At 35.6% G+C, this 12,582-nt stretch overlaps 2 protein-coding genes across 5 annotated transcripts; both read left to right on the forward strand.

Annotated features, from left to right (window-relative positions):
- Nucleotides 1-35: 35 nt before the first annotated feature.
- On the forward strand, nt 36-5,109 carry npl (N-acetylneuraminate pyruvate lyase (dihydrodipicolinate synthase)). Of its 2 annotated transcripts, none has more exons than XM_081348163.1 (12): nt 36-131; nt 327-396; nt 496-569; nt 670-757; nt 1,559-1,616; nt 1,850-1,925; nt 2,034-2,126; nt 2,255-2,403; nt 2,503-2,549; nt 3,231-3,315; nt 3,436-3,475; nt 4,091-5,109. In XM_081348163.1, the coding sequence occupies exons 2-12, from the start codon at nt 329-331 to the stop codon at nt 4,234-4,236; spliced, it is 924 nt and encodes a 307-aa protein (XP_081204289.1). In that variant the 5' UTR covers nt 36-131; nt 327-328; the 3' UTR covers nt 4,237-5,109. The 2 variants fall into 2 exon arrangements, with proteins under 2 accessions (XP_081204289.1, XP_081204290.1); XM_081348164.1 differs by having other exon boundaries at nt 58-131; nt 305-396; nt 4,091-4,860.
- A 1,248-nt stretch (nt 5,110-6,357) lies between these two features.
- sec22bb (SEC22 homolog B, vesicle trafficking protein b) lies at nt 6,358-11,488 on the forward strand. Of its 3 annotated transcripts, XM_081348167.1 has the most exons (6): nt 6,401-6,631; nt 8,254-8,351; nt 8,461-8,570; nt 8,871-9,031; nt 9,124-9,270; nt 9,415-11,280. In XM_081348167.1, exons 2-6 carry the CDS (start codon nt 8,334-8,336, stop codon nt 9,567-9,569), a joined length of 591 nt encoding a protein of 196 aa, XP_081204293.1. In that variant the 5' UTR covers nt 6,401-6,631; nt 8,254-8,333; the 3' UTR covers nt 9,570-11,280. The 3 variants fall into 3 exon arrangements, with proteins under 3 accessions (XP_081204292.1, XP_081204294.1, XP_081204293.1); XM_081348166.1 differs by lacking the exon at nt 8,254-8,351 and having other exon boundaries at nt 6,358-6,631; nt 9,415-11,488; XM_081348168.1 differs by lacking the exon at nt 8,254-8,351 and having other exon boundaries at nt 6,398-6,642; nt 9,415-10,633.
- Nucleotides 11,489-12,582: the final 1,094 nt, after the last annotated feature.

Here is a 12,582-nt window from a genome sequence, read left to right on the forward strand (position 1 = left end):
TCTCATTCTCTGGTCCTCGTGAGCATGCATCACATGATTGGCTCGTGCAGTGACGTCATGTAGAACTACAAAAAAGTGCAGTAGTGCAACGAGTGCCCGAGCTGAACGCTTTTAGCCATTGAAAGAGGGAGGTAAGCGACTGTCTTTTAATTGTGGACTGAATTCAAATGTATTTGGTCGGAAAATAATAGAACTTGAGACTTTTTCTGGACCGATTTAAAAACTGGTTGCATTACACGTGTGACATGTCGTGTGAATGGAATTGGTCTGTAACGTTAGGCTTTGACGTTTTAATAATACGCAGTTTCTCGTTGTTGTGTATGCAGAGATGTCTCGAAGTGTGAAAAAGCTCACTGGTCTCGTGGCAGCCACATTCACACCACTTACTGCAGAAGGGTGAAATACTTCATTCCCCAAACAAAGCCTTACACAATCATATAACTTACCTGGCGTGCAGTGATTTGGTCATTGATATTCAACTTTTGCTGTTTTTAGGGAGATCAATCTCTCTGTAATTGGACCATACATTGATTACCTCATAGAAAAACAGAATGTCAAGAGTGTGTTTGGTAAGTCAAACCTATAAATTTAATCAAAGATTTTGGGGAATAAGACAGCATGTTTTGTCATTTATGTTATTTGTAATCTAAAGCACTTTGTTTTTGGTAGTTAATGGCACTACAGGCGAGGGCTGTTCTCTAACTGTGGACGAAAGGAAGCAGATTGCTGCAGCTTGGTGCCAACATGGAAAGGGCAAGTGAGTTGTTGCATGTTTATGGAGTTTATTCAGCTTTGGGTAATGATTATGTCCCAGGGGTTATAAAAGTAATAACAAAAAATAATTTTGACATTATTTTTACAGAAAAACTTGCGAAGGGCACATTAAGCATTTTGTTTACTATGTCTTCATCGTTTATTTTCTGCTACTTCTCACTTTTATTTCTTGTATAGATTTTGCTGACTCAGACATACCTTTTTAAAATGGGCAAATCCATCATAAGAAATTTGAAATATTTTTTAAAATTTAAATTTGTTACTTTTAGATTTAAAAATCTAAATAAAAAGTGGGAGAGAAAAAAAAACATAATAAGTTTGAAAATGATTCACATACTTTTTTACATTTCCACCACAACCAGCAGTTTTACTCCTAATGAGTAATAATCTCAAATTATATGAAACGTGTTAGTAGTGAAAAGTTAGGATGCATCCATTTCTAGCTATAAAATTAGCAAGACAAAGGAGTTGGCCATTTTTTCCTGACTTCATGACTGTGGTGTTGCTAGCAGTTAGGGCCTAAGCTACATATGTGGTGGACATTTTAAAGATTATTAAGGGGGAATTGGCAAAAATAACACAGTTCTCCAGTGATGCAATACGCATGTCCACTGTTTGACACTATTAGTGGACAAAGTGGACAGTTTATTTTTTTTAAAGGTTACAAGGCCAAATTTGTTTATAGGTTAGGAAACACCCTAATACACATCTTTATTATTTTTTTCCCATGGAAGTTGCCCTTGCCAGATGTTTAATTTCTTTATACTGTATGTGTTGTGTTCAGGCTTGAGCAAGTGGTTGTTCATGTTGGCTGCATGAGTGTAAAAGACTCTCAAGAACTGGTGAGCACACTGCTTCACGTCCCCTTTTATTCACATGCATTATCTGCATCTTTCATGCGTATACCACTTTTCTTTATGCACTCTTCCATTTTCATAACAGCAGTCCCGCTGTTACATATTTTCCTCCCATTCGCAGTTTATCCATTCGTGTTACAGCATGTGCAGATAAACGGCTAGTTCCCTCCTCGTGACTGTTTAAAATGCTGAGTGGATGTTTTTTTACTTTCCTTCAGGCTCGGCATGCCGCCAGTATAGGGGCCGACGGCATAGCAGTAATCTCTCCTTCCTTTTTCAAACCCATTAATTCAGGTTTTAACCTCTTTTTTTAAACTCTACTTTATTAATTCTATGTTGAAGTATTACCAAATGTGCTTTTGTATGATTTTCATAAAACAAATGACCTTCATCTTTTCACAGATGCATTGAGGTTGTTTATAAAGGAAGTGAGCACCTCTGCTCCAGATGTTCCAATGTATTATTATCATATTCCAGCCATGACTGGCGTTGAATGTAAGTGCAGCCCCATGTCGTCATCATTACTGGCAGTCAAAACACTAACAACTTTGTACATTTTTTTAGAATTGTACAGTACTACATTTTTGAATGAGTCAGAGTTTCCTCTTTATTTCTTTCTTCAGTGGAGGCAGCTGATGTGCTAAATGGGATAGAGCAGATGATCCCCTCATTTCAGGGAGTGAAATACAGCGGGACTGACCTGAGGGATCTCGGACAGTGTGTCTGTTACTGTCAGTCCCATAAATGGTCTGTCTTGTTCGGAGTAGATGAGGTATGAAATCACCTCTACTGTATTTTTCCTGCTAGTGTCACATTTATATAAACTTGCGGTTTTGATTTTATGTGTTTTACTTCACACTTTGTTACACAGCAACTCTTGGGAGCTTTGGTACTAGGTGTTCATGGAGCAGTAGGAAGGTGAGTGCCAAAATCATGGCATCTTACAACTCTTTCTCTGGCCTCAGTTTCGTTATACCAAATCAGAATGATTAAGTATAACGACCTGCCAATAGTGTCTCACACGATTGTGTTTCAAAGCACCATTCATCTGCCTCCGAATGCAAGATAACATTACAGTGGTTATAGAATTTTGCCTGTCCGCTCTGAGGCACAAGTGACACTCATGTGAGACACTTCTGGCAGGTCGTAATACCAAAGCATTCTGATGACAGACTTTGGTTCAGGCATTTCAGAATGATCAAGCCAACATTTGAGATGCTGTGCAATGAAATTGATTCACTGGTTAGTGCAGTTTTCCAATCACATCCTCTGTTGAGGCAGTCACATGAGTTTCTGTATTTGGTAAATATGTTTCCATCATAATTTATGTGCATGTGATCTTGTCTGATAAAAAATAAATTATCCACCTTTATTGTGCTCATACATTTTTTTTAATGTACATTTTCAGAATTTTTGCACCTTTTTTTCTGTTAAATATACCAAAATTTGCATAAAAGTAGGTGGATGGAAACATAGCTATTGTGTCGTTCAGTGTCTCCTGTGGCTGATTTGATTGAAAAACAGTAGCTTAAAAAACGTAACCTATAAATAATGCATTGCTGAAGACCATGCAACACTCTCTCTCTCTATCCTCTCCAGCACATATAACTACCTCGGACTCATAGTGAACCAGATGCTTTCTGCTTTTGATAACTGCAACCACATGCAGTCCAAAGCCCTGCAGGTACATCATTCTTCCCAAGTGCATTTCTCATTTAGTGCTTTTGGACTGTTTTTACTTCATCAGCGTGTGTTCAGGTTAATGAATTAATATTCAGGTTAATGAATTTGCTTCTGTTTACAGCTTGAATTTATGGAGGTCATCACATTTGCTAAGAACCTTGGTGAGTTGACTGTTTTGCGCCTTCCAAATGTTTGGGGTTTGTAAGATTTTTGAAAGAAGTTTCTTATGCTCACCAATGCAGCATTTATTAGATTAAAAATAGAGTAAAACATGTGAAAGATTATTGCAATTTAAAATAACGGTTTTCTATTTTAATATATATTTTATAATGCAATTTATTCCTGTGAATGCAATGCAAAAATTTAATTAGCCTTTGCTCAAGTCTTCAGTGTCACATGATCCTTGTAATATGCTGATTTTTCATTTTTTTTCTTTTAAGCAATGTTGAAAACAGTTGTGCTGCTTAATAATTTTTGGAAAACTGTGACACATTTAAGGATTCTTTTATGAATATAAAGTTCAGAAAAACAGCATTTATTTGAAATCGAAATCTTTTGTAACATTATAAATCCCTTGACTGTCACTTTTGATCAGTTTAATAAGTCCTTGCTAAATACAATTCTTAATTTCTTTAAAATATTAAATTATACTGACCCCAAACTTTTGAATGGTATTGTATTCCCAGTAAAGCTGGGAGGTGTCAGTAAGACATTGTTTTTGTTGTTGTTGTGTAAATTATACTTTTGATTAACTTTTATTCATGTTTGCTCTGCAGGTTTTGATGTGGGTGTGAATAAGCAGGTGATGAGTGAAGTGTCAGGGTTAGTGCTGGGTCCTCCCCGACTCCCGCTGCTGCCGTGCCCCGTCTCAAAGGCCCAGGCTATAGCACAGAAAATCAAGGACTTCTCTCAGAGACATTAAAATAAAAGTAGAAATTTCAGTGAACCTACATGAAATTGCACAAAAAAATGGTTTGTATTGTTCTCAAGCTGTAAACTGTTCTTTACACTACAGCATTTTAATGTACCGTACTGTATCTTATATTTGCTTGCTTTTTACTTTTCATACACTATACTTTTTACTTTTTTAATGTTTCATTTGTTGTAAACGCATATATGAAATCTGTTGCATTTACTTTATATATGTAATAACATTACAATGAATCTAGCAATTTTAATGAACCTTCTTGAATTACCCAAAAGATTTAAGAATAATCCTCATCTTGTATACCTAAATCGTATACAAATACTTTTTTGTACGTTTTGTTTTTTCTTGTCTTATTGTCAATTTCTTGTCTTCCCACTTACATGTGGGAAAGCACACATATGAAATCTTTAACATTTTCTTTTTGTTTTTATACATATTCTTTAATACTGTATTAATTACACTCCTTTGGCTGGTGCTGATGTAATTGTAAATGGACCATTAGCATGAAACAATAGTTTCTTATGTTTGCAGATTTGTCTATTTCCAAATACAAAAAGGGACATTTTTATATCTTGAAATTAACTGAATAAAGATTATTATTCAAAATTCAATGCAAGATATTCCTTTGAAGTTCTGATTCAACCTCATAATAGCCTGAAATCTGCCTATTTCTAGTTTAATGAGTTTGGTCAGCAGTGGCTTTTTATTTTTTGACCATTTGTTCTTACCATATTTTCTCTGGTCTTTCCACTTTATTGTTAGAGAGCCCTAGGATTTACCTCACGCAACCACCTAATGTCTGCTTAAAGGGATAGTTCACCCACAAATTAAAATTCTGGCTATTGTTTACTCACACTCAAGTTGACAAACCTATATGAAAGTCTCAAGTACCTGTGGAAACAGTGTAGGGGTGGTATGTTAAGTTTTACAAGTATTTCAGGAATGAGGACACATTGGACTGTGCTATCATCACCTAATGATTGGTTTTAGTGCTGACTTCACAGAACATTTATCAACTGCAGCAGAAGGAACAACACGTGCTGTTTCCTCCCAGTGAGAATGCAAGTAAAGGAAGCTAAAGTGTCTGCAACAGAAACATTTAAAATTCATGTCATGGCCACATTTCCTCTAGAAAAAGCTGTCTGAATACAAATTAGAGATAGTTTTTCTTTAACTGGACACATTCTATTGTGGATACACTTATTACTTTTTTACAAGATACACATCTTGTGTAACATCTATGACATCTCAAATTTAACCCGTTTATACTTTTTTATACATCCCTTCCTCTGGTATTTTTGGAAATGTATCTATTAATGTTGGAAAAACAATAACTAAATGGAGTTGTTGAGTTATTATTTATCACATCACAACAACACTTTATTAATCTGTTTTTAAGACGTTGATATCTGTTTGTGTATTCAACATTTAATGGGCAACTGATGTGATCTTTGGGGGAGTCAGAAATAATAAAGGCCACAGTTTTTAAATATTGCCTAAGGCAAGTTCAATATCTAAGGTTAGGCTAAAATCTCAGTGATATTGTGCTGAAATACAGTAGGTACACAAATATTGCATAGTTGTTTTTATTTCTTTTGTTTCAGCTATTTTTTGTGGAGAAACAAATGTAAATATATTTATGTAAAATTGTGTAAATAAATATTCCATGGTGGACATATACCCCCGATTTCACAGACAAGGTAATCCTAGTCCCACACTAAAATGCATGTATGAACTGTTTTAACTGAAAGCAACTTGCACTGACATAGCCTATCTTAAAATATGTAAGTGCCATTGTTTTGTCTCAAGATGCACATCAGAAATGTTTTTTTTTAAGGTATGTTCATAGAAGCTACTTAAATGTCCTAATTGATAAAACATAATCCTGGTTTAGTTTAAACCCTGTCTGTGAAACCGAGCCATAATGGGTTAAATGAGTTAACGTTAACGTGTTAACTCTCTACGTGTCAACTCTTGTTAGATAGGACGTTTCCGGTAGACTGGTGAACACCCAAGGCAAAATATTAGATAAATATTTCAGATCTAAATCGTTAATGTATGTCATTTAAAAGCAACATATAATCATATATAATCCCCAATCATATGTGCGGAACCAAAGATAGTGGTTTAAAAAAGTAAAACGCTGCGGGACAATAATACGGTGATGCCGAATATTTACGTATTTCCGGCCAGCTCAGCGTAGTGTACGGACTCCGGAGGAGTGTTGTGAAGCTGTAATCCAGACACAGATATTTTCACAGCTGTTAACCGCTCCACACACACCTGCTGTGTGTAAATCTGACATTACAGTAAAATGGTGCTGCTGACAATGATCGCGCGCCTGGCGGATGGACTGCCGCTGGCCGCTTCAATGCAGGAGGATGAGCAGGTATGAGCTCAGTGATTTATCAGATTATATCATCTACACTAGGCCTATGTGTGCTGAAGATGTGACAAATCAAAGAGCAATGCCCTGAAAACATGGCGTTTTCTTTCAAAAGTGTATAGTTGTCCGGAATTGTAATCCACAACAGCAGAGAGCTTTTAATCTGGTCGTTATTAGCTCAGATTTCAGTAATTCGTCGTTGTAGTGTTTACATAATATGAAATATTTTATTTGGAATCTAACAGTAAATCTGTATCTATTATAGTCGTCTCCATCGTTTATTCTCAGTTTGAAAGCTGTAATTGGTCACACAGAGAGATGGTTCATCAATCATGAGATGTAACCGTATAATTTGAGTGGTTTTGATCAGTAACAGCGCCCTCTTCTGTCTTGATTTGAACTCGCACCTGGTTTACTCCGTTTGTCTTCGCCCTCCATATTAAATATTAACCTTTTTTTAAATAAATAGTTTAAAAACACAAGCAAATAAGTTAACAACATCGTAAAAATATTTGATAATTGTTTTCATAATTTATTATTCTGACTTCATTTTCAAATTACTTGATTTATTTAATGGTGTTTTTAATATTTTTAACATCGGCGATATTGTATTAAGCCAGTATAATAACTAAATCGCATATAAACGCTACATTTGCAGTATTTCCCATTTAAACAACATTAGCTTCTTTTTCCATATAGATTTTATATGATATGATTTGTTCCATATAGATTTTTTAGGTTTATAGTCAAGCACTTTAGGATAAACCCCTAAATTAGCGGTTTCAGGCACATTTCCTCAAAAATTCAGTTGTACTTCATGTTATTCATTTAATAACGATAGTGATGCTATGATGATTTAAAATGACTGTATTTAAAAGGATAATTCACTGACAAGTTCTGTCATCATTCACTCATATTCATATTGCTCTAAACATGTATACCTTTCTTCTATGTAACACAAAAGGAGTGTCTCTATTTTGCAGAATGCTCATTGCTCTATTTTTCTGTAAGTTACAATTTAAAAAATAAAGTATAGTGACCAGGGGCTTCACATCTCCACATCTTCTATACTCATACGATAAATATGAATATAGAAGTGTGTCTGGGGAAGAGACTAACGTTAGGCTTTAGTGTGAAGTGCGTCTTGTAATGGTAATGTATGTTAAATCATCCCTAGTTTGGAATGACTTGAGGACAAGCAATCAATGACAGAATTTTCTCAATTATATTTGTGCGTGTACGTGCTATTTCTGTAATCCAAAGAACTATGTAGGCAGATATGACCTTGTAGAAGTGTAAATTAAAATTATCTGTTCCCTTTCAACAAAAAGAGTATGTCATTCGCTTGTCACTTTTCACTCAGTATTGTTTTTGACTGTAACTTTTTATGTTCAGCTGAACTGCTATAATTGTCCATAAACTGATACAAAACATCTTTTATGTATTTGTGGCAACAACAAAAAAACTGCAAATCAGCTCATTTCCTTTGTTTCTCATTTTTAGCTTGTGAAAACTGTTGTTGATGTCTAAATGACCAAGACAAAGTTTTGGGCTGTGGTAGATTTGGAAGAAATAATGAAAAAATTCTGTAGAGTTGTTCCAAATGGTGTTAATGTGTCTAATAGGTGCCCAGCAGTTTCATTACCTTTACAGCAGCCGTTCGATTAAGGTCTAACATCTTTACGTTTCCTCCTTTCATGCTGCCATGAAGGGAAGTGAAAAGGTTTGTTCACCTTTAGATTTGTGAAATCCCTCTGAAGAGGATTGAGTCAAATCATGTATCAGTGTAAGATTAAGTGTGTTATCTAATAAATTTGCACTTTTGTTCTTAGATGGGTCGAGACCTCCAGCAATATCAGAGCCAAGCCAAACAGCTCTTCCGCAAACTAAACGAACAGAGTCCCAATCGATGCACCTTAGAAGCTGGATCAATGGCTTTTCAGTAAGTGTACAATATATTAAAACTACACTGAAGCTGATAAAATAGTTGAACACAAAGTGCGCAGTGCACACATCTAATGGGTAAAAAGCTCAATGAGGGTGCTCAACCACAAAGAGTTGCAAAAAGGAAGAGAAAAGTTCGCACACCACAGCTCCAAAAATAGAAAAATATATAGAAAAACTTTTCTCTTCCTTTTCATAATAAGTAGGTAAAAATTGTGATTTCAAGATTCACACAAAAATATGTGATAGATAAAACCCATTGTTAATAAAATGTGTCTCTTCCCATCTCTTCTCGAAGCTACGTCATAGAGAAAGGCGTTTGCTATCTGGTTCTCTGTGAGGCCGTGTTTCCTAAAAAGCTAGCCTTCGGTTATCTGGAAGATCTGCAGGCAGAGTTTCACGAACAACATGGCAAGAAGGTGCCTACGGTCTCCAGACCCTACTCTTTCATAGAGTTTGGTAATAGCCCTCACTCTCTCTCATTAGCCAGAGCTTCATCTACTTCCTATCAAGAGACAACCTTGTAATTCTGTCTTCCTATCTGTCCAAAGATACGTATATTCAGAAGACCAAAAAGTCATATATCGACAGTAGAGCACGCAGGAACCTGAGCAACATCAACACAGAGCTACAGGATGTACAGAGAATCATGGTGGCCAACATAGAAGAAGTTCTGCAGCGGGGAGAGGCCTTATCTGGTAAATAATGCTTGTGATGATTTAAAATGGTAGTCTCTCTATTCATTAAAGAAGTCATTGACCTGAAAGGGTTTAAGATCCCTGAGCAAAACCTGCAAAATTCTCTACTGTATTTTTGAGATCTTCAAATGTTTTTTTCCTCAGCATTGGACTCGAAGGCCAGCAACTTGTCCAGCCTGTCGAAGAAATACAGAAGCGACGCTAAGTACCTGAACACTCGCTCCACGTACGCTAAGCTAGCTGCGGGTGGAGTCTTCTTCATCATGCTGATCGTATACATACGCTTCTGGTGGCTGTGAGGTGTGACAGATATGCGGAGGGAAGAAGAGGCTCTTGAGAGGGTTACAGGTGAAAAGCAGACGGACTCTCAAATGACGACAAGCTCACGTTGTGTTTTAAAAGCCACAGCCTGTTCTTAAAGACTGTCGGATCCGGCACTTTCCCTCCTAACAGGCTGTTGAATCCCTAGCCTGATCCTCACTGGTATCTGTTTAATGAACTACACAGAAGTTAGTCTGCGCTTGCTTGGTGTGTGTGAGTGAAAGAGAGAGAGAATGAAAGTGTGCTTTCTTGTTTGTCTTTGTGAAATCCCTCCGTTCATGAAAATGTATCTTATATACTGTGTAACAGTACCATAGAGCAGCAGTGAATCCTAAACCTATGAATTAATGATTCATTAACAGAAGTATGTTAATTCAGTTTTGAAGTTTTAGCACATTGTGGGTTGGAAAGAGGAGTTTGGGGGGCAGCTGCATTATTAAAGCTTTGGTACCCCAACTATCAGCACAAAATGTGTAATTGTACTGTCCGCCCAGTTAGTCTCCCATCTATAAACCACTTATACAAGAATTCAACTCATATCTCTGAAAGCCTTATGAAATGGTTTGGTTATTAAGTCTTAATTTGAATTTGTTTCAAATGTACATTCATGGAACTTTCTATTGTTTTCTTGGTGCAAAAGTTGCCCAACAAACAGCACTTACGCTGCAGTGAGGAGATTGCGGTCATGTCCAGTTACTCAATACAGACCAGATCATTGAAAATAGTGTCAGGGGAGAGTGGTGGCCTGCCACTTTTTTCAATTTGGGTCAGATGTAATCCAGTGCGGTTTAGAACAGTATATCTGGATCTGAGGTCCTGACTATTGCATGGTTGTTGATATCTGACTTGGGTTACTACAGCTTTTTCTTTCAGAGTTTACACTAGTCTGTATTGTACGTGCATTGAAGAATTAAACACGCACTAACCAACCAGGCGTCCATGTACCAACCAGATGTGGCTAAAATGCTCATCCGAAGAGCATTTGTTCATCTTACTAAACATACAGTATAAATAAAATGATTCAAACTCTGTTTCTCTTTTCTTTCTGTTTTACAGTTCACTCTGGATGCACTAGTCTCAATACAAGGTCACTGCTAATCATACCTAAAGAAATTGTATCATTGGCCTGTGGCTTTTGGGGTTTTCGTTGCCAAAGTAGGCCATTCATTTTGTTTCATTTCACATGAATGTTCATACTAGTTCTTTAGAATTACGATTGGAAAGCATGAACTTGGATGGGAATTTCTAACATGATATCCTTAAAAAGTTGTGTCATATGTGTTAAATGTCATGTGGTCTGGACATAATTACTATTGAAAGGGAGGAGGGGGGACATTAAAGGAACATGCAGTATTATTATTATTATTATCATCATGTAGGTTGTGTTTGCCACTATGACAGTGGATGTCTCGTGATATTAACTATCTACCAGAAGCAATAGCTTTTGGTAAAAAAATTCAAATACCTGAAATGGGACATTTTACGTAACACTTTATTTTACAATGTCTGTAACACGTTACATGTAGTTACTATAGTAATTACTATAAATTGTGCTTAATTACATGGAACTAAACCTGGCCCTAACCCTATAGTAAGTACTTCTAGTTAATTATTATTACTCAGTTCTTAAATATTATTACACTGTAACAGAGACACCTTAAAATAAATTGTAACCCATTTTTACAGTTCACTCTGGCTTTAATGTTTTTTAATCTTTAGACTAGTAGATGTCTCAATACAAGGTAACCATCAATCATACCTAAAGAAATGGTGTCATTGCCACAAATTAAAGGTATACTTTGTTTTTGTTTTTTAAGTTGTGTTTGCTGCTATGACGTGGATTTCACCTGACATCAATCACCTACCTGAAGCAATAGTTCTTTGTCCATTGCAGTTGTAAAAAAAAAAAAAAAAAAAATCCTAAAATACAACATTTTTACAACTAAGTTTTCAGTTGTATGGGAAGTAAAGTATTAATCTGAATCATGATAGCACGCCTATGTCAATGTCTTTTAGATGTTTATGGTTTCGAAACTGCTTTTTAAAAAGATGCTTATCATATGATTGTACAAAACAGGTGCTTTCCAGATGCAGTGTTCTTTAAAAGACACCTTGGAGACATAAGTGCCAATAGTATTTTGCAAGTAGGACTATCGCATCATGTCACCTGCCCCATGGGCTCTGTTTTTCATTTGACCGCGCAAGTTTAAAAAGTAGATTTAAAGTAGTTTACATGTATACATGCACAAGATTAATGTGTCTAATAGTTTTGGTGTGCCTCGTTGCTGCTTCAGACGCATTTTAAGATGAAAACGCTTGTGTACCTTTGCTGGTTTTTTTTTTTTTTTTTTTTTTTTTTTTAAAGGCGTTCTATGTGAACACCCCGAGGATGACTGGATCTCATGTGGTGAGGGTACATTATTTTCATGTTGTTATATGTATATATTATATATATATGTATATATATATATATATATATATGTATATATATATATATATATATATATATATATATATATATATATATATATATATATATATATATATATATATATATATATATATATATACCTTTTATTAATTTCAGTGTTTTCAGATTTAAACACCTTTTATTCTCAACCCTTTAATGGACAAAATGGACTTGTTTTAAAGATGGTTTTACTCAAAACTTGCTATAAAGCAAACATCTACCTACTGCTCATGTGTCCCTCATAACAATTTAATAATTATAAATGTAATATTTATGAATTGTTTCAAATTCTTTGAGACTGAAGTTAAAAATAGACAAACTGTGTTTCTGTGGTGTTTCTGTGACGAGGTTGAGAATAGTGTGACGGGGTTGAAGACTGTTACCGGTTTGAAGGGAGCATTGCCTTCAATTTTATATATTTTTTCTTTCTTTTTTTTCTTTTTCATGTTGTGCCCTTCTTTCTGGATCAACATATCTGCATGCATAACACTGTCTTTCTGCTGCTGATGTGGCTGCCATTT

This window comes from Scardinius erythrophthalmus, assembly GCF_964197995.2.
Source record: "Scardinius erythrophthalmus genome assembly, chromosome: 20".
Classification (NCBI taxonomy): domain Eukaryota; kingdom Metazoa; phylum Chordata; class Actinopteri; order Cypriniformes; family Leuciscidae; genus Scardinius; species Scardinius erythrophthalmus.